The following is a 22,339-nucleotide window of genomic DNA, read 5'->3' as shown; positions in this document are numbered from 1 at the left end:
ATAGTTATGTTAGAATTACAGTGGGTGAAAGGTTATGAATGGTGGCTTTATCTTTTGGTTTGTAAAAAGTGAAGCAATTTGTGATACATATTCTCATGTACAAACATCATCATTGACTTTGGTCCAAATAACAATCCAATATAAACTAAACAACCATTTTACATATACCAAAAGAAAGAAAATTTGAAGTGAACCAAATCATAAGAACAAATAGAAACCAAACAAACACATTCATTCATAGTGTACATACGCCCATAAAACCGGCCATCCCCAAAAATCATTCACAATTACCAAGTGATTAGCTCAACTCAATAGAAGAATTACATTCAAAATACAACTTCAAACTAACTCAGAAGTCCAAGTGATTCAATTTTTTTTTTTAAAAAAAATCCATGGCAGCAAATTGCAATATATAAAATAAAAAAAGAAATAATCCCAAATGCGACGCAATTGCAAGCCCCTGTACACCAAATCTTGTACTGCATCGGGGAAAAGCAAATCTTGACTTTTTTGTCCTCAGGTCAAAGATAAAGAGAGAGATAATGCACAACACGATCTGAATTCTGAAAGAATGCATGAAAAATCAAATGAACCCAACCAACCAACTCAACTCACAACTATACTTTATACTTTGAGAGCCTCTCTTTTACAGGTGGCTCCAAAGCCGACATACACTGCTCCCATGCTCCATTCTTCAGCATCTGTCATATATAATATAATAATAAAGCAAATTGTTGGAAATAACAACATATTTTAGTCTTTTTACCTAATAATAGCAATAAGTAATGTGAAACATGTTAACAGTAATATTTATTCATTTACCCATAATAGTAATATACTTGAATCGTTTTACCATGAATAGCAATATGTAACATATAAAGTACATCATCGCCAGTGTTTGCATAGCCAAAATGTAAGTACGTTGCTATTAGGTGTAAAAAATGTATATATAGTAAATTGCTGAGATGAGTAGAGAAATGTAAATAGATTGCTATTATGGGTAAAAAAGAAGTATGAGTGAAAAAAGAGAAAGATGAAAGATCATACCTGTTTATAACCAAGGAGTACCTGTGAAACATCATTGTGTAGCTCCTCGCTTCTAATTTCCTGCAAGTGCAAGTCAAAATAATATAAGTAGACTGTAGATGCATGGTAATGGTAATGGTTGAAATGAAGAAAAAACTTACATGCCAACTAGCAATGGCTCTACACAAGAAAACAAGTGAACTTAAAGCCCCTGATGGGTTCACTTTCACCTGCAAAAAAATAAAAATAAGTTTCTGCTTCAAATCAAATCAAATGTCAAAACCAAACAAAAGCAGATATGCATACCATTGCACAGAGACCTCGAAAAGCATCCTCCTTTTCAATATCATCCCGAATCCTGTTGACATTAAGAAATTACTATTAAATTTACAAGCATTGTCAAATGATTTTTAAAAGGAAATGAAAGAAATAAATAAATGAGGTTGGACTTACATTGCTAAAGCAATGCACCATGCTTGCATGAAATGCTCCATGTGAGGTGATACAAGCTCAGGACAAACCGATGCAAGTCTACCCAGAGTGATTGCACTATTTTCAATCAGTGACTTGTTAAGCCCCTGAGAAATAACATCAACAAATACTAGATGATGATGATTCAGATAATAAACAAAATTATATAGAAATAAAATGAAGCAATAAAACACAAAACAAAATAAATCACCTCTGCGTGCTGAAGGATTGGGACTAAGCATGATATTACTGTCATCACCACTGGAGAAATTTCTTGGTTAACCTGAAGCAATTTAAATTTAAAGTTTAATTAGAATCATTTTTTTTTTAAATATGACATTTGTGTAATGCACCACCTTAATTGCAAGCTCCCCAATAGCCCAGCATGCATTGTTTGCCACAGAAATGGTTTCCTTCAGCTTCGGTGTATTCTGCAAGATGTGTAAATTGGTATTAAAAGAAAAGACATTTGACATTTATAAAAAAGATAATTGATATTTGTCGCCATACCAGTTGCTTAGCAGATACCTCGAGAAACTCAGCTAGGCGAGGGCGCAAATGAATTGGACAAACCTAATTTTATTTTATTTTTTTTAAAAAAAAAAATACCAAAAAGTAAGTTACTTTCTGATGTGATATAGCTAACAATTACATAAATCATTGTTCACAACTAAGCTTAATGAGATCAGCTAACAATATTCCCAAATTACCCTTGCAAGGTCTCCAAGCAATGCAAATGCACTTTGTCGGATATCAGAACCATCATCCATGCAACACTGCAGAAGGAGATCCCTTAAGTTACTTTGTGAAACCTGTAGAAGAAACGTGGCAAGGCATATTAAGTAAAATGATCAAAATCCTACAATTTATGAATATCTGAAATTCATTATGGGGAAAAGTGAATACCAGACTCTCAATTCCACTGCCAAGACCTTCGGTGAGTCCAGAGAGAAGATCCAATGAACAAACTACAAATTCTTTGTCAAATTGGACTCCAGCTGTAGCAGGATCAACCTGCAAAAAAAAATACACCAGATTAATCAGAAGCTGTATATGACATGAGTGATTCATAAAACAATAAAACTTTGTATCTACAACCTTGGCCAGCTGTTGAGTATGGATAATGTCTAGGCATCTCTGGAAAACAGGTTGTGAAAACTGTGCAAATCCACTACCCAATGCCTGAAAGACAATGAAACATGTTATTTTTCTAACAATAAATAATGTGATAACATATACTTGTTTATGGTCCAATTTGTAGTGTATGGGTTGTAAATATATGCATACACATAAGTTTTTTGCATACGCATCTCAGATATAATTATATTTTTCTTTCTGTTTTTTAAAGTTTAATTAATATTTTTTCATCTTAAAATGTTATATAAAGTGTATTTCAGATGTAAATAAACAATGGAGACTTGAGTGTTTTGTAGGGATTTTTTTAGTTTAATCTTAATTTTTGTATGTATTAAAAATGATGCCGGAAAAATATGCCGCCGCTTCACCACCACAAAGCAGCAGTTTGTTTGAGCTATTAACTTCACCAACACCAACCACCAAGCATTATTAAGAATAAATCAATCAAACACCATAAAGATAGGTGAAGGTAGGTAGGCAATCAAAATCTGGATAGGTGGATGGTGTAGTGGAAGATGAAAGAGCCATCCATGTTCAACCAATTAAAAGCAAGCAGGTGGATGGATATGAGCCAACCACATTTCAGGGTAGTAAGTAAGTAGATCATGGTCTCCAAAATGGTATGGGAGGACATCAGACATGCGCATGTAAGGACACCAAATGCATAGTGGAGACAAGTCCTCAGTGGGAGACAAGCATGGACACATGGCAAGCTCCCATTGGTTAACAACATTACACATGACAAATTCCCATTGGTTCAAAATACTAGGGCATTTTAATGGGGCTCGGGTTTTCAGGTCAAATGAAGAGGAACTCATGGGACACATGGAACCTACCTTTATTCAAATACCTTCCTTATATGGATGATATTTTATTGGAAAGAGAGTTAGCAATCACATTTGTAATTTATGGATAAACTGTCCTAGAAGATGTAATGATGAAGGATCAAAGCTTTTTCTTTTTCAAGTTTGATGATGAACAGGGTATGCTAGATGTTTTGGAGACTGGGCTTTTTTTGGACCGGGCCTGGGCTTTATCTGAAGGCCTCTTACTTTTTTGGTTTTTTTATTTAAACACTAACAACCGTTGGGTGGAGGAGTTCTTTTTTGCATTTCTTTCTCTTTGTTTTACTTTTTGTCTTTTCCTATGTTGTCTTTTCTTATTTCCTATGTATATAATATAAAAATAGTTATCTAAGTATACATTTGTAATTTTTATATTAACAAACTCAAATGATGCATTTTTTGCAACTTTTTATAAGTTTTTGTAACTTATATATAATGTTTACAATAAAACTGATAAGAAACAGAAACAATACCTGTGCTATGGATGTAAAGCACTCCAAAAGTGGGAAAAGATCTTTGTCTGAATTTGAAAGCTGCTGCCACTTTGCAATCAATGGTGGCATCAAAATTTCAAGGTATTTAGGCTGCAAATCACAATCATGTTTACCATGTAAATGAAATCCATTCAGGCTTTAAACTCAAGATAAAGCAATGAAGTAAGAGATAATATAAAACACAGCCAAGACCATAAGCCTGCATTTGTTAGATAGGACATGAGGAGGGCATTCACGTCTTTTTCCCAGACGAGAAATCGATAGCAGGTCTCTTGTCCCACATTGTTCCACGTTTAAAATTACAACACTTGTCCGACATCAATATGCATTACCTGATTCAATTCCCCTCCAACTGCATCTGCTAAAGTACCAATGGCATCATAAACAATTCTGAGATTCCGCCTCTACATACACCATGAAAAACATGAAACTTCAGATAAAGTGAAACAATGTCTTTGTAAGCACAATCAACACAAGATTGTGAATCAACCTGATATTTCCCAAAGGCGCACATTAGGTGCTGCAGTATGATCTCCAGGCGTGGTCCCAATTCATCAGCAGCTTCCTGAAATTTAAAGATATTTTAAATTATATGTTTCATTTTCAGACCACTGAAATTATGACTTATTGTTTCCTCAACAACCACCTCTTCAAGAGTTGCAAAAGCTGAGCAAGCAGCCTCCTGCACACGTTTGTTATTATCCAAGATTCTTCTTAAAAGGCCTGTCAGAACTTTTTCAAACTGTTCATGTCCCTCTGGATGACCAATGCCCTGAAGCAGAAAACCAAATAACTAATCAACATCTGACTTTCAGAGTACAAATTCAATGATCCATGTTCAGATGATTTCAAAAATAATGTCATTTCATAAAAGCGAGCGAGTTGTACACTGATACTATAGTTAAAAGGATCATTATCATACCTGAACAATAAACTTGCTAAAACGCGAAAGTGTCCAACAAGAAATGCTTCTTATCAAAGGAAACTTATCATCCAAAAGGGGGATGAGGAAGGCTACAATCTGCAACAAAATAATAAAAAATTACAAATTGTCAATCTTTCAACTTCAAGAGGACACCAAGAACCATAGAAAAATAAGGCAATGAAAATATATCCTCTATCTGAGCAAAAAATATTTGTGCTTGAAAAAGTATCCAAATTTTATTACAGATCATAATACTGATATCAGTTTGCTCATGTAATGCCTTGTATAATCTCAAGCTTATCAACATCTAAGTATGGAGCTTACATCTGAGAGATGAGGATAAAGACCATTGATGCAACCTTCTGCTATGGCACCAAGAGCTAAAACTGCAGCCTCCCTCTCTTTCCAGCTTTCATCATCTAACTTGGATAACTTAGCCTACACAGACCATAAAATTGCATGTTTTTTCATGACTAATAAGTAAACCAATCGCAAACAAATAGCCTAATCAAACAGTCACCTGGACAAAAGGCATTAAAGTTGGAAGAATCTCATCTCCAAACACATTAGAGATTATATCCAAGGCAGCAGCACTGCACTTTCGGAGGTTCCATATATTCACTATGTCATCATCCTATAATTGCATGTACAAAAGTGTCATCGATAACCATTCTTAATCAAAAACTATCGCATCAGCTGATTGAGTAGAATTTTAAAAAGAAATATCAACTCTCAGAAAGAAAGATGCCACATACATCATCTTCAGCATCATCCGATCCATGAAAACGTGATGAATGAAAACGTGGCTTCAAATCCTGCATAGCTAATGTAAATAAGAAAATTGTTCAAGAATCATATGCTTTAAGAAGCATATACTAAAGAGGTCTAAATAGAGACAGAAATCAGAACCTGGTCACGATCTGGAAGAGAGCCGTCTTCCTGCAATTATAAATTTAAGTTATGATATGCAAAAAAAGTAGTCATGTATTCATAATTAATAAAGTCAGTGAAAAGAGTTGACCTCTGCATCAAGTAGTGACTCATCATCCTCAGCATAAGCCATGTTTGTCAATAAAACCTACCAATTATCCATATAACCATGAAACACATAGAACAAAAGGTATAGACAATACACGGAAAAAAAAAAAAAAAAAAGTTGAAGAATATTGCTAAAGAAATGAGGAAGGCCAACATACTGGAATCAGACGTGGCAAGAATGCTCTTAAATTCTCAGGTGGCAATGGAGCTTCACAATATGCAGACCTGCCAATTTAATATTTTAGAAGGCTACCATAGAAAAGATAACAAGTATAACAGACAAAAGATCATAGCATCATACTTTAACCAAATTTACTGTTTGACATAATGATTGATAGAGATTAAACTTCATCAAACCGTAATTTTAATAATAGTATGAAGCTATGTAAGCATTGTTTCATGACATGAAGCCATGAAATTTCATAAAACTGACATATGTAGCAACTACATTTATTTGGAGCTGTTGTAAACATATAAAAATGGTTGCATAAATCATTTTTAGCATACTCATAATAAATAAAACACAAAAAGTCACTAGTATATGATGCATACTTTGAAAAAGATTTAAAGATATGCGGATACGAAAAACCAATAAGAAAACAATAAAGAGAACAGTAGATGAACAAAATAGATAAAAAAAAAAAAGAGAACACAAAATAAAAGACAAAAGACGAGTAATGCAAAAAACAAAACTTGAAAAGGGAATAACGTCTTCTCAAAGAGGAAAATTATATTTATGCCTTTAAATCATACTAGTAGTTAAAAGTTAATCAAATTTCTTATTAGCTTTGCAAGAAGATGGCAACTTTATAAATATTGCTATGCAGGGATCATAAAGAGAGAGATCCATTCATAACATTTGTACAACAGCCAAGTCCAGTTGTCATTTTCCTCATGTATTAACATCCCTTCAACAATTGTTTTAGCACCACATCAAGAGATATTGAAAAACTGGAAAACAGCCTACCTTAGACCTCAAGTGTTTAGAGAAAGTTGACATGTAAAGCAGGAGATTATTAAGGGGTGTTTGGGATTTGCTTATTCAAAACAACTTATGTTTATTTGTAAAAGTGCTTATTAGCTTATCCGGTGTCATCAAATGCTTTTGATATTCTCCTATCCAAACACGTAAAATAACTTAATACTTGTGTCAAACTGCAATAAGTCAATAAGCACTTCAAATAAGCAATCACAAACACCCCCTAAAAAGAGAAGAACAATAATGGTTTAGAGGGCTCAAATAGATAACAGGTTACCAAAATTCACAGGCTTCAAGTGACACTTCATCATCAGGATCATTGTTCACTTGTAGCATGTATTCAATAACATTACGCAAATGTGGCTGCAGAGCACAAAATCATGTTGAACAATATGAGATAAGAAAGAGAAAGGTGATTCCAGAATTGTACATGACCAAAAATCGAAATGTCCACTGAAACACTAATGCAACAAAAGAGTAGAAATATATGTAATTAATGAATATGGAAAGTAAAAAAGAAAACTAAAAACAAAATCCCACCTCAAGGAAAGAAGGACGAACTTCAATTAGCTGAACGAAAGCCGAACAAACCTATCCACCATGTGAGTAATTATTATTAATGATGAAAAGCAGCACTTGATAAGAACATAACTCCAATTCAAACAAAAAACAGAACCAAAAACTCATGAAGTTTATGATTGCAAAACTCGTTATAAAGAAAAGATGTATGTTTCACAAAACTGCAGCTGATCACAGCATAATTGTTCAATTTTAAGACGCAAAGAAAAGTACTATTATCAAAAGAAAAAAAGAAACAGTTTGTTAATGGGAACATCTAAAATGATTAAAAATTTACTAAAAACCCTTCTGAACATAGGCTAAAAAGGGTAGATGACTTGATGTCAGGGAGGAGAAATATTTACCAATTTCCGTACTTCTGATGATGGATCATTTGCAAGAACAAACAAACCTTGGAGGTAACTGTCCATAGACATGTACAAAACCTGCAAAAAAGTTGAAGTGTCTGCTAATTAGTATTTTCTGCAGTTGCAATTTAAGTAATTTAGTCAAAAGTTAAATGTTCAAATAACTTTTACCGGTGGCATCAACATAATGTATTGATTTACAGAACCCAATGCAAGCTTTCTAAGCGTGGCATGTGGAGATTGAAATAACTGTACAAAAAAAAACAACACTTAAGATCATGAGATATTGAAAAAGAACAAATGTTCAAAAAGAAACAAAAACTAAGTAATCATAATAACAAGAACAACGTGTTACCTGGAGTAATCTTGGGAGGAATACATCAATGGGCCTTTCAGATGATCCAGGATTTTCTGCATCCAGCACTTGAGGAATATCTTCACAGATCTGTATTTTATAGCAATTTCAATATGGAAGTGAATTCTCTTCAAAAAAATTAAGATGACATGAAGATGTAGACAAGAAATACCTTAGATAAAGCATCCATGGCACCTTCCATATGGGTTAAGTCAGTACTATCCAAGCACTTGACAAGGGTATGCAGCAACTCAGGCCATCCTAAAACACCTCCAAGTTGAACAAGAACACTAATGATGGTTCCAGATGTAGATCTGATCTGTCTATCTGATGCTCCTAAACATGGTAACAGCTCAGCTTTTATGTATTCCTGATTTATTGGAGGCATGGACTTGAATGCAGTTTTAAGATTATTTTTCAGAAGCAATCCAGCTGCCTGTCTGACCTCCACTGGTTTACCCTGTAAATTATACATGTCATATCAACCCAAAGAACACGCATATCAAAGAACTTTCCCCTTCACCTAGTCACTCTTGCAAACAAAAAAATAAACACCATCAATATGAAACCAATAAAGCCATATGGAAAGGGATGACAGATTTAAGGAAGACTATCAAGTATTCTCTACAAATGCATAACTATCTGCTTTTGTGAATTTCAAGCAAAGTGGTATATAATGGAAACAGCTATCGGTTTTTTGTTTCATGATAAATTTCTAATGAATAATTACTGCTAACAATTCACTTACGTCTTAGACAAAAATCCATTATAAGTTGCCTTCAACAACTGCTTGTGAGTATAATCAACTCCTAGTAACTAACAGTTTTTATCAAGAAAAAACTAATGATGTATCACCCCTTAAGAAAAAACCAACCCAATCGACCTGGATTGCAGATGAAAATCCTCGATAGAAATATCATTTATAAGTTATAACCATAATATGAAATATCAAATGCTTAGAGTCTAATAATATACACCATGTTTGGTTGTTGATTTGTAGATTTCTGACTTTTGCCCATTGCAACTTTTCAACATAAAATGACTCTATGGCCAACCTAGTTTTCTGAAACAAGTAGGAAAACCTAAAAGTAGAATTGGAACTAAAAGATAATTTCCTAAAGCTATTATGATCAACATAACAGTCGCTTCCAACCAGGAGAGAGCAATACCACTTCAACTTTGGATGAATAGACTCAGGGTTTCAAAAGATATAGACATAAAGATTCAGTCTTGAAAGAACATATATATATATATATATATATATATATATATATCAGTCACTATACAATTCCAACTTATGAACTTTAGTGCTGCTTTTCTAAAATGATCAACAATGAGGAGAGTAATTCCAAAAAGCAGATTCAATGAATGCTTTTCTCAATGTCGTTTTATTTAAGTTCAAGAAGTACAGCAAGAAACCCTTACCCCAAGCTAGCACAGATACTAAAAACTGAACTCAAAAGATATTATAAGGTCATAAAACCCAATAAGATATATATTGCAAGCTTATCTAGGGTTCCTAAAACATGAATGGCATTGGCATCCTTGCACACCTATCTAATGCCAACTTTAATTTATTCCACACGCTGAAAACTCTCTTCCCTGCTTTCCACAATGTCAAACTTTGCCAACACTCTCCTGCCAATCTCCTCTTGCTACAAATCTCCTGCTCCAACCGGTATATTCAGAAGTCTATGTGCTAAAACGTCATAGGATTTCAATTATAGAATTCTAGTGTGCTTGGAAAAAGATATCAAGTTAGGTACTGCAACCTGGACTACAGTACACGTAAAGTCAATCTTAAATGATCAAGCACCATCTACAACTGATCACATCAACTAAAAACCCCACCGTATAATTAACTGGACCCCACAAAGTCTGAGGTCTCTATGATGAACTAGGAGCAAAGAGATGTAATTTAACAATAACGAACCTAATCAAACCCTACCGGCTGTATCAAAAAGTACGAACAAAACCAAAATTACCTCAGCGCGTGCTAGGATGAAGGCGAGGTAATTATTGAAATCGGGAAACTGGGAGTAGTGTTGGAGCTGCTGCCATATCTGTGATTTATCGGAAGAAGGAGATATTTGTTGTTCTAGTAACCCACAGATCTCCTTGAACCCTCCTTCTTGAGGTTGCCATGTAGCCGCCGCCGCCGCCGCCGCCATACTTGATGAGCAAAGGGTTTTTCACTTATTAGCAGGTGCTGATGCTGGATTGTGGGGATGGATAAAGGAGGGAAGGGGTTGAATTTGGTTAACAAAGATGTGAAATTTCTTCGTTTCAGAGATGCCGATGACGACTGCGCTCTGTTCAAATCAAGAACAGGGGTTTCGGTTTTTGCCCTTTTTGTGGGGCTGTTCCCATTTTCTCTTCTTTTAATTTTCTTTTATTTTGGTAAACCCGTAATTTCAATAACTACACGAAATTTTTAGCTTAATCACTAAATAACCAAAATGGAAGGACAATATTGACTTTTCATTGGTATTATTAGACAAGGCCGATATTTGCAATTATAATTAAAACTAGAAAGGTTACCCCGCTATGCGGGGGCCAGAAGCTTTTAATGTTGTTTCCGAATTGATAAATATGACAGACATAGAAAGTTCAAGGATGAAAAGTTCGGGCTTTGTCCCGGACAAAAAATGTAAAAGTTTTGACTGCAAGGACCAAAAGTGTGAAAATGGCTAAATAATTAAAGGGGTAGGAATTAGCAACTTTTTAGAAAAGGGATCAAAGTTGTCAAACCGTTAAAGTTTTGTGGCCAAACTTTAAATATTAAAAGGTTCCAAAAAAGTGTAAAAATATTGATTGCAATGACCAAAAGTGTCAAAATGGGTAAAGAATAATGACCAAAGTTGCCAAAAAACATCCAAATTTAGTATTCCTAACTTCCAACAATAATACAGGGACCAATTCTGCCAAAAAAATGGAAAGTTGAATGGAACACAAACAAAAGGACATGAATAAATTAATTAAAGAAGTACAGGGACCGGATATGTAAATCAAGAGACCAAACTTGGACAAAGTATCCCAAGTTTACTATTCCTTTCTTACACAACTTTAATATATATATAATAATATTAATAAAATATATTATAAAATAAATATATTTTTGTTAGTAACTTTAAATTAATAATTTTTATACTAATTTATTATAAAACATTTTAAGTATTTTAAATAAATAATAAGCACTATCAAATATCGATGTACGAAATTACTTTCATAATGCCATGATATAAAAATAAACTTAATTTAGATAAATATATTTTATGAGATATTATTTCAATGAAATATATTTATAGATTGTGTATGAATTTGAATTACGATGTAGGTTTTATATTTAACATTTTATTTATACATTTATTATGTTTAATGAATTTTAAAACGATTTTTTGATACATGTTTTATATTTAATATTATATTTAAACTTTTAATATTTTTAAATAAACTATCTATTCTGAGGAAAAATATTTTTATTATTAAAAGTAAATTTTAATCAACTTTTTTTTGTTAATTTGACATTTTTGTTTAGATCTTATATTTAAATTTTTTAACTATTTACAAAAAATAGGTTTTGAATATATTATAAAAATTATAGTGAAAATAAAGAATCATCGTATCATACTATATTATAAATGAAACATTTTTCCTTTCACAGCATTCATTTGAAACCCTCATACATTTTTCCTTTCACCACATTCATTTGAAATTTCCATGACTTTTTAATTTTTTTCTAATAATAATTATAAGTTGATTAATAAGGTTAAATAAATATTAAACCTAAAGTGTAATCATATATAAACTAAATTTCAATATTAAAATAATATATTTACTTCTACTAATAAACTTATGTTTTTTTAACTTTTAACATATTATACTTAATTTATTAGTTTTAATATAGTATTGGATGTAAACCATTATCATTTTAAAGATATAATTTTGGAACAATTTGTATAAAATACTTAAATTATTAATTTAAATATAACATTACAGGGTCAACTTAAATATAAATTTTAGTTTAACATAAACAACCTAAAAAATATTTTGTAAATAGTTAAAAGTGATAAAATGTAGTGTCTTTCTAATAATGATTATAAGTTGGTTAATAAAGTTAAATAAATATCAAACCTAAAGTGTACTCATAAATAAACTAAATTACCTAAAAAATATTTTGTAAATAGTTAAAAGTGATAAATTGTAGTGTCTTTCTAATAATGATTATAAGTTGGTTAATAAAGTTAAATAAATATCAAACCTAAAGTGTAATTATAAATAAACTAAATTTCAATTTTAAAATAATATATTTACTTCTACTTATAAAGTTATGTCTTTAACTTTTAATATATTATACTTAATTTATTAGATTTAAAATGTTGTTGTATGTAAACCATTATCAGTTTAAAGCTATAAATTTTGAACAGTTTGGACAAAATACTTAAATTATTAATTTAAATGTAACATTACAGTATCAACTTAAATATAAATTTCAGTTCCACTTAAAAAACCAAAGAATAATTTGTAAATAGTTAAAAGTGATAAATTGTAATGATAAATGCAAAAACTGAATTGTAATCTAAATTTAACTAAAATATTTCCTAAAGATATTTTATAATTGTTAAAAGTTTTCAAATAAATAGCTTAAATAAATTACAATAACAATAGTTAAAAATAACTCTACATAGATGATTATATTGTTACCTTTAAAATAAAAAAACAATGTTTGGTGTTTTAAAAAATTATAATGATAGAAACTAAAACATTAAGCAAATAAATTTTAAAAAATTAATTAATAATGACAACAACTATAAATAACATTAAACCATATATTATATTTAATTTTATTAATGTGTAACTCGTCGATAAAAGTCATTCAAACGATTGACTAAACTACAATATTAAAATCGCATATTATATTTCTATTTATAAAATTATGACTTTAACTTTTAACATATTATAGTTAACTTATTAGTTTAAATATGTTGTCATATGTGAGCAATTATCATTTTAAAGTCACAACATTTGTAATTTATGAGTTGATACAAAATAGTTAAATTATTAATTTTAATATAATATTAAACAATGAACTTAAATCAAAATTTCAGTTAAACTTGAAAAAAAAAATCGAGAGACTGTTTTATAAATAGTTAAAGATTATAAATTATAGTGTTAAACCTAAATTGTAATTCTAAATTGAATAAAAAAAATGAAACTATTTTTTTATAATCATTAACAATTTTAAGTTACAATAAGAATAGTTAAAAGTAATATTATATAAAAAACTATAATATTTTCTTTAAAACCAAAAACAGTGTTTTTTGTTTTAAATAACTACAATCATAGAAACTAACAATATTCATCAAATAAATTTTAAAAACATTAAATTTCTGAAACCAAATTAAAATAATTAAGAGTTCGAAATACGTTATTTTAAATAACATACAACAACAATAGTTAAAAGTAAAATTATATATAAAAATTATATTGTTGTTTTTAAAAACAAAAACAATGTTTGATGTTTGAAATAATTACAATGATAAAAATTAAAATCTTAAGCAAATAAACTTTTTAAAATTAATTAATCATAACAACAACTATAAATATCATTAAATCATATATTATATTTAATTTATTCATAAGTAACCTTCAGGTAGACATCATTAAGACACTTAGGATTATACAATTTTAAAAGATATCTACATTATCATATAATTCAAAACATACAATGTTTATACCAACTTATTATAAGATTTATAATATAAAAGCTAATAACAATGTCATTGATATATTTAAAAAACATATATTTGTAAAAATTTCAAATATATTGTTGTATTCTGCGCAACGCGCGGGTATTCGCCTAGTTAATAATGAAATTACAATAATATTGGATTTAATGTATTAATTTAAAAAGAAGTTGAAAAATTGGGTTTCAAATTAATGTGGTTGAAGAAAAAAATGTCTCTATTATATATATATATATATATATATATATATATATATATATATATACACACACACAAAGAGAGAGAGAGAGAGAGAGAGAGAGAGAGAGAGAAATTAACATTCATTTTCTAAAAATATGTGAAATTAGTTTTTAACGAGGCTAATCTAATATACTTTTGATATCGTATATATGTCTCAACTCTCAAGTAGGACTTGAACCTTCTATTTCATTAAGAGAGGGCACACACCATATTACTAGGTCAAATGTTTAATCAAATGTTTTAACCAAAAAAAAACAAATATAGCCATTCTTTTTATTATTTATCATAAAACAACCAAAATTAACCACTTAATGTTGTGAAATGGTGATTTGACTCAACACGGTGTCGTTTTCATCATTTTGACATTATAATGAAATGGGAGCGCTGTGAATGACATGGTCCATTGTGAAATGGTGTTGCCCGTTATGGATTGGGTTTTTCACCGACTTAAGTCATTTTTCCTCAATTTTATTATTGAAATCATATCTATTTACTCTACGATCATGAGGTATATATACAACTTTATCTACCAATTAATTACAATACGATATAATACTTTTGAATTAAATTGATTAATCGGTAGGAATGCAAAGAGTTTTAGTATTAAAGTAATATTTAATATAAATATAAAAAGTCATTTGATATGTACTAATAGAGGATAAGTGAAGAGTTGTAGGTTTTAAATGCGTGTGGTTGAAGTTTTTTAGTCTCTTTTATAATAAATACCCGGGGGTTAGCCCTAGGCATTATGCATGAAAGACCAGGAGGAGGCTCCTGGCACACAGTATGTTATTATGTATGGTAGGAAGACCCGGGGGTTACTCCTAGGCAACATGTATGAAAGACCAGGAGGTGGCTCCTGGCACACTGTATGCTGAGTAGCCTAGTAGAGTAGTATGTATAGTTGTCTTTGTGATGCTTGCATGGAAGACCAGGGGGTGGCCCTTGGAACTTGTTCGTAAGACCCAGGGAGTGGCCCCAGGCTTGACAAGAAAGACCATGTGCGGCCCGTGGTAATACAGCAAGACTATGTTTGGCACATAGCACCTTACTTGATTATGGATATGTTTGTTATGTATGACTCATGGTTACGTATGACATGTATGGATCAGTTGATATGTATGGTATGTGGTATCTGGGGATCTCACTAAGCTTCGTGCTTACGGTTTTCAGCTATTTGTTTCAGGTACTAATGTTTTTCCAAGGAAGGAGCTCTGGGCGATCGCAGCGCATCACACCATGTTTTCCGCACTAGATGATCTTTGGGATTTAAAACTCTGGTAATTGTTTATTAAGAATGTTATTAAATGATCGAGCAAGATTTATTAAGCGGTTTTTAATTAATCAAAACGAAAATTTTGGTCTTGAATTTTGGGATGTTATATATATATATATATATATATATATATATATATATATATATATATATATATATATATATAGGAAGTATACGTCGTCCCGATCCCGAAAATATAAATTTCGTTGAAATCCGAATCCGTATGAATTAGATATGATTTTTATAATATATAAAAAGTCAGTCGCGCACAACGAATGTATGACGTAAAAAGTTACGAAGAGAATGGTTGACTTTTAGCTAATGCGACCAAAATGAAAATCGTATTACTCCTTAAAATAGGAATTTTGAGAAAAATAATGCAAAAAACGGAGTCCGTACAAGAGAGTTATGATTTTAGCAAAATCATTTAATTTTATAAAAAAATGGACAAAAATATAAATTCAAAATTAGCCGACGGAGTCTAAACAAAAGTTGTATATCTCATCGATAGCTACGCATAGATATAAAGAACGTCAAAAACGAAGTTCGTATGAACGAGTTATAATTTTTAATAGCAAATTTACGTATTAAAATAAAGTGTAAATCATATATACGTATACATACATATACATATGTATATATCGTTAGAAAGGTATCGACGATGCGATCGTTATAAGACTAATGTTGAGTACTTTCGACATTAGTTTAGTACAAATATCATTGAATCTATTTAAAATAATATTATAAATGGGTGTTTAGTCATTTATATAACTATAAGGTCATTAAGTAACTATGGAGGGTAGTTTTTGAAAATTCAATCAGTATAAATAAGAGCCTCTAGCTCTCATATTTCTTGCATCATTCTCTTGATTCAAGAATCTTTCCCTTCTTATCCCTCGAGCATTTCGGTCCCTCGTGATTCGACTTCTCTTTCTGTAGTTTTAGTATAGTAAGGTGAGCGCTGAAGCGCTGCAAGAATCTTTCTTAGAAAGATTCAGCGACGAAGTTATGCCCCTGCAAAGCTCGACTCCTAGCTAAAACTCCATTGTAAGTAAGTTATGCTTACCCTATTTTAAATATAACTTATATTTAAAATTAGTATTGTTATTATGAACTTATAATAAATATTTGGGCTATTATTATGACTTATATAAGTGTCGTTATAATATCTTTTTTAACTACTCGTGGTACGGGGAATCTGGTTTAAAGGGCCGCATAGGGTTTTTGGATTTCAGAAGTGCTATATGCCAAAATGGTCCTGCCCTCCGGTGTTTTATGTCCGGCCCATGTATGTACATAGTGGTTGGAAAATATTGTTTAAACACTTATATAATAATAATAATAATAATAATGCTAAGACTAATAATTAGTCACGGTAAATGTTAGACTAAAATCTAGTGGTAATAATACTAGGTTTCGTCGAAGGAAATTATATTGTTAAGAAGTGAAGCGTTGTCCGAGTTTGGAATCATCACTTTAACAAGTGAGTGCATAGTTACTTTCATCTTACACATAGATATAAAGTATTTTATATAAATTACGTGCTATGTGTGCATATTATCTGTATACTTGTTATCTATGTTGGATGAATGATTTTATACATGTTTTAAATAATTTAAATTGTATATGTATTTTATATCTACGAATATGTTGGGTAAAACATAGGTAGATGAATGATGAGAGATGAAAGATTATATGAGTGAACATTGGCAGCTATAGACTTAGTGTCTAACAAATAACATCGGCAACTATGGACTTAGTGCTTATTGAATAAACGTTGGTAGCTATGGACTCAGTACATGTTAGATAAACGTTGGTAGCTATGGATTTAGTACCTATTAGATAAACACTGGTAGTTATGGATTTAGTACCCGATGAATGAACTTTAGCAGCTATGGAATTAGTGCTTTACGAACGAGCATTGACAGCTATGGACTTAGTGCATGTCATATAAACCCTGGAAGCAATGGACTTCGGAATGAACGAATGCAGGATAAATGACTCTTAGGGTAGACCTTAAGAGTAAGGAAGATAATGGGGATGAGTAATTGGGTTGATTGTTTGATGTTTAAACATAATAATTAAATTATTGTGGGTTGAAAACCTTGTGTACTCACCAGGGATCCCAACCTGACCCACTCAAGCTTATTTGTATCACAGGTGTCGATATGAAGTTACATCACACTGAGAGATTAAAGAGATGTAGATCACTAGTGTAAATGAATATAAGTTCTGTTTATGCTTATGTTTCTGTATTGATGATGACATCCCAAATGTTTTAAAATGAACAAAAATACATTTCTTCGGAAATGCTTTGATAACGTATTTATCATGTTTTTTTTTCTGGGAACAAATTTCGCAACATTTTTATTAAAAGAGGTACTCTGATTTTTATAAAGCATAAACAAAATCGGTCTTTTTTGGCCGAGAAAATGGGGATGTCACAAATATTTATTTAACCTTATTAACCAACTTATAATCATTATTAGAAATACACTATAATTTATCATTTTTAACTATTTACAAAATATTTTTTGGTTTGTTTAAGTTAAACTAAAATTTATATTTAAGTTGACCTTGTAATGTTATATTTCAATTAATAATTTAAGTATTTTATACAAAATTTTCAACAGTTGTAGCTTTAAAATGATAATGATTTACATCCAACAATATATTAAAACTAATAAATTAATTATAATATGTTAATAGTTAAAAAACATAACTTTATAAGTAGAAATAAATATATTCTTTTAATATTGAAATTTAGTTTTTATTTGATTACACTTTAGGTTTGATATTTATTTAACCAAATTAACGAACTTATAATCATTATTAGAAAGAAATTGAAAATTCATAGGAGTTTCAAATAAATGTGGTGAAAGAAAAAATGCATGAGAGTTTCAAATGAATGTGGTGAAAGAAAAAATGATTCCTTTATAAGTATAGTAGGCGAATGCCCGCGCGTTGCGCATAAACACCTATATAGTTGAAGTCTTTACAAATATATGTTTTTTTTAATATAACAATAATGTTATTGTTAAATTTGATATAATAATTCGTATACTAAATTGATATAATATATTGATTATTTTGAATTATATGATAATATATACATCTATTATAACTGCATAATCTCAATTGTTTGAATGACTTCTACCCGCAAGTTACACATGAATAAAATTAAATATAATATATGGTTTAATGTCATATATATATATATATATATATATATATATATATATATATATATATTTGTTGTTATTGTTAATTAATTTTTTAAAATTTATTTGCTTAATGTTTTAATTTCTATCATTATAATTATTTAAAACATCAAACATTGTTTTTTGATTTTAAAGGTAACAATATAATCATTTATATAAAGTTATTTTTAATTATTGTTATTGTAAGTTTCTTTAAGCTACTTATTTGAAAACTTTTAACGATTATAAAAACATCTTTAGGAAATATTTTAGTTAAATTGATATTACTACAATTCATCACTTTTAACTATTTACAAAATATTCTTTGGTTTTTAAGTGGGACTGAAATTTATATTTAAGTTGACACTGTAATGTTATATTTAAATTAACAATTTAAGTATTTTGTCCAAACTGTTCAAAAGTTGTAGCTTTAAACTGATAATGGTTTACATACAACAACATTTTAAATCTAATAAATTAAGTATATTATGTTAAAAGTTAAGGACATAACTTTATAAGTAGAAGTAAATATATTATTTTAAATTTGAAATTTAGTTTATTTATGATTACACTTTAGGTTTGATACTTATTTAACATTATTAACCAACTTATAATCATTATTAGGAAGACACTACAATTTATCACTTTAACTATTTACAAAATATTTTTTGGGTTGTTTAAGTTAAACTAAAAATTATTTTTAAGTTGACACTGTAATGTTATATTTAAATTAATAATTTAAGTATTTTATACAAATTGTTCCAAAATTGTATCTTTAAAATGATAATGGTTTACATCCAACAATATATTAAAACTAATAAATTAAGTATAATATGTTAAAGTTAAAAAACATAACTTTATAAGTAGAAGTAAAGATATTATTTTAATATTGAAATTTAGTTTATATATGATTACACTTTAGGGTTGATATTTATTAACCTTATTAACCAACTTATTATTATTATTAGAAAGAAATTGAAAAGTCATGGGAGTTTCAAATGAATATGGTGAAAGAAAAAATACATGGGAGTTTCAAATGAATGTGGTGAAAGGAAAAATACATGGGAGTTTCAAATGAATGTGGTGAAATGAAAAATGGTTACTTTATTAGTATACTAGACAAATTCCCGCGCGTTGTGCAGCGAAGATTAGAAATATATTGTTAAAATATTGAAAAATATATGTTTAAAATGGTTATGTTATTGACATTAACTTTGAAATAATATTTTTACACTAATATATATATATATATATATATATATATATATATATATATATATATTGAACAATAATATTCATTGACATGAACCCACATGCCTCATTAATAGAATTAAATATAATTATCTAATTAGTATTATTTTTAACAATTATTATTATTGATTAATTATATTTTTACTTATGCGATCATTTTCTAATTTCAATAATGATGTTCATTTAAAATACAATTTATTTATAACTAAATGTAATTTATAATTTGATGTTATTATCATTTTAAATTTTTATTCATCAATTTTAAATACACTTATTATTAATAATAAGTTAAAGAAGACTTTTAAGAAACACTTAATATTATTATTAAAATGTGAAACATGCATTAATGATAAGATAGACAATTTGCATTTCAAAAGAGACTTGCATGGATAATATGACATATCCATGTAATTTGATTTTATTATTTATAATTATTGCTTATTAGTTTTAAAACCACTTGTTATTATTAATAAGTGAAAGAAACTTTTAAAATGCACTTATTATTATAATTAAAATGTTAAACATATACTAAAATATAAAGTGATAAGATTGACAATTTGCATTTTAAAAAAGGCTTACATGGATAATATGGATAATATGACATATCCATGATTTTTAATTAATTATTGTTTTGAAGCAACATGAACATACAAACATGTATACAATAGTTAATTAAATTATATATATATATATATATATATATATATATATATATATATATATATATCACTTTCCATAACATATGATCGATAACATGAATCTAATCTAATTTACATTAAAATTCCAACCACAACATACAATGATATTCTTAAAAGAATACTTAAATCAAGAAAATACAAAAAAGAATTAGTATATAACAAACTTACAAATTAAAAACTTCAACATAATAACATGACTCGAAAAATTGTTCAAAGCCCTCAAACCAACACAAAAAACTTTAAACTTGTTTTCTTTGTGAATTTTGTATGTGATTTGTGTTTGTGTGTCTACTAAAAAAGATTGACCTTTTTATAGTAGAGTATCCATTAATTGTTTATTAAATATATTATATAATATATAAAACCTTTGAATTGTTAATCATTATTAAGAGACTTTTAAGTGGTATTCATTAAAATATGAGGTTTCAAATGCATGAGGTGTTTGCAAATTTTTATGGGGGTTTCAAATGCATGAGGTTCAAGGAAAAATGCTAGCTTTATAAGTATGTATGATGTATGATATGATATAGATATAGATGTAGATATATAGATTATAAATTTATCTTCGTAACGTAGGGAAATTGTTTGTAAAATTTGTAAATATGGTTATCTTAATGGCCAGTTCGTAATGCGGTTTCTCAGTAGCCTTATTTCAGTGCAATTTCTCAGCGGCCATTTCTTAGTTGTCATTTCTTGCTCTGCATGCCTTAGGTATCTGAGTTAGTGACGGACTAAGAAGAAAATCCAAGTGGGTGCGAAGCATAACATAGTGTGTTCAACCTCACAAAATGGTCATTAAATAAGAGTTTGGGTTTTGAAAGCCTACAACGTGTAGGGTGTTTAAATGGAAGCCATGTAATGTGTGGAGTATTTAAGTAGAGATGAGTCTCCAATCTAGTGTGGGTTTAGTTGTTGAAAGTTTGCAACTAATTTAGGTAGATGCGGACAAACTAGTGCCTAGTTGGAAGCCCACAAACATATAAACTAAAGAAGGTAGATGCAGACAAAATGGGGTGCCTAGTGTCCAAACAACACCCAAGTCTTTAGCTTATCCTAATAAGGATGCACATGAACAAACATGGTTTCTTATTGATAGGTTTGAGGAAATAGTTCGATCTACTTTGATTCAATAAGTGATTTCATCGGATAATCATTTTGTTAAAGTCAAGAAAAAACCTCAACTTCTTAGAATCTAATATAAGAGTTCGGTATATGATTATATATGAAAAGAAACAAGTGCTCCATAAATAGTATTGGGGATATCGATTAACAAATGGATTACGATTTGACTATGAGAGCCGATTTAGAGTTGGTTAATTCTTTAAAAGATTTGGCTAATTTTGAGCGTATTAAAAATCCATATATATCTTAAAAGGCTAAATTCAATTAGGCGACATAAAGTGATGAGAGTACCAAGTATTTATATGGAATTACCAATCAAACGATAAGGTAAATAGTTATTCTTGGAATAAGGGTTAATGGATAATAGGCTCTTGATAATGTGCGAGTGAAACTTCACTCTAACTTCACTATGGTTTTTGGGCCACACAACAATTTTCGGTTATCTCAAGATATTGATGGATTCAAAAATGGTATTCATACCTTCCGAATTTGGCATCCCTTCAATAAAATCCATACTTACTTCTTCCGACACTTTTATTGGTAATGTCAATGGTTGTAGTATGTCGGACATAAATCCCCCAACACCTTGCTTCGTTCACGCGCCACACA

At 29.7% G+C, this 22,339-nt stretch overlaps 1 protein-coding gene across 1 annotated transcript; it reads right to left on the bottom strand.

The window, feature by feature from the left end:
• Window positions 1-213: 213 nt before the first annotated feature.
• LOC145133446 (transportin 1) lies at window positions 214-10,595 on the bottom strand. Its single transcript, XM_079068392.1, has 29 exons — window positions 10,182-10,595; window positions 8,369-8,656; window positions 8,197-8,286; window positions 8,013-8,090; window positions 7,839-7,919; window positions 7,456-7,506; window positions 7,193-7,278; window positions 6,095-6,161; window positions 5,920-5,976; window positions 5,808-5,837; window positions 5,654-5,713; window positions 5,419-5,532; window positions 5,223-5,336; window positions 4,896-4,994; window positions 4,620-4,745; window positions 4,464-4,538; window positions 4,306-4,377; window positions 3,953-4,063; window positions 2,596-2,679; window positions 2,404-2,511; window positions 2,208-2,309; window positions 2,008-2,070; window positions 1,854-1,928; window positions 1,709-1,780; window positions 1,480-1,604; window positions 1,333-1,384; window positions 1,188-1,256; window positions 1,048-1,107; window positions 214-701 (listed from the first exon to the last, which is right to left on the bottom strand). The coding sequence occupies exons 1-29, from the start codon at window positions 10,365-10,367 to the stop codon at window positions 618-620; spliced, it is 2,679 nt and encodes an 892-aa protein (XP_078924518.1). The 5' UTR covers window positions 10,368-10,595; the 3' UTR covers window positions 214-617.
• Between the last annotated feature and the right edge of the window lie 11,744 nt (window positions 10,596-22,339).

Source organism: Lactuca virosa, chromosome 1 (genome assembly GCF_052849685.1).
Source record: "Lactuca virosa cultivar CGN04683 chromosome 1, Lactuca_virosa_CGN04683_v6, whole genome shotgun sequence".
Taxonomy (NCBI): domain Eukaryota; kingdom Viridiplantae; phylum Streptophyta; class Magnoliopsida; order Asterales; family Asteraceae; genus Lactuca; species Lactuca virosa.
The sequence above is the reverse complement of the archived record's forward strand: the minus strand, read 5'-3'. Positions and strand labels throughout refer to the sequence as shown.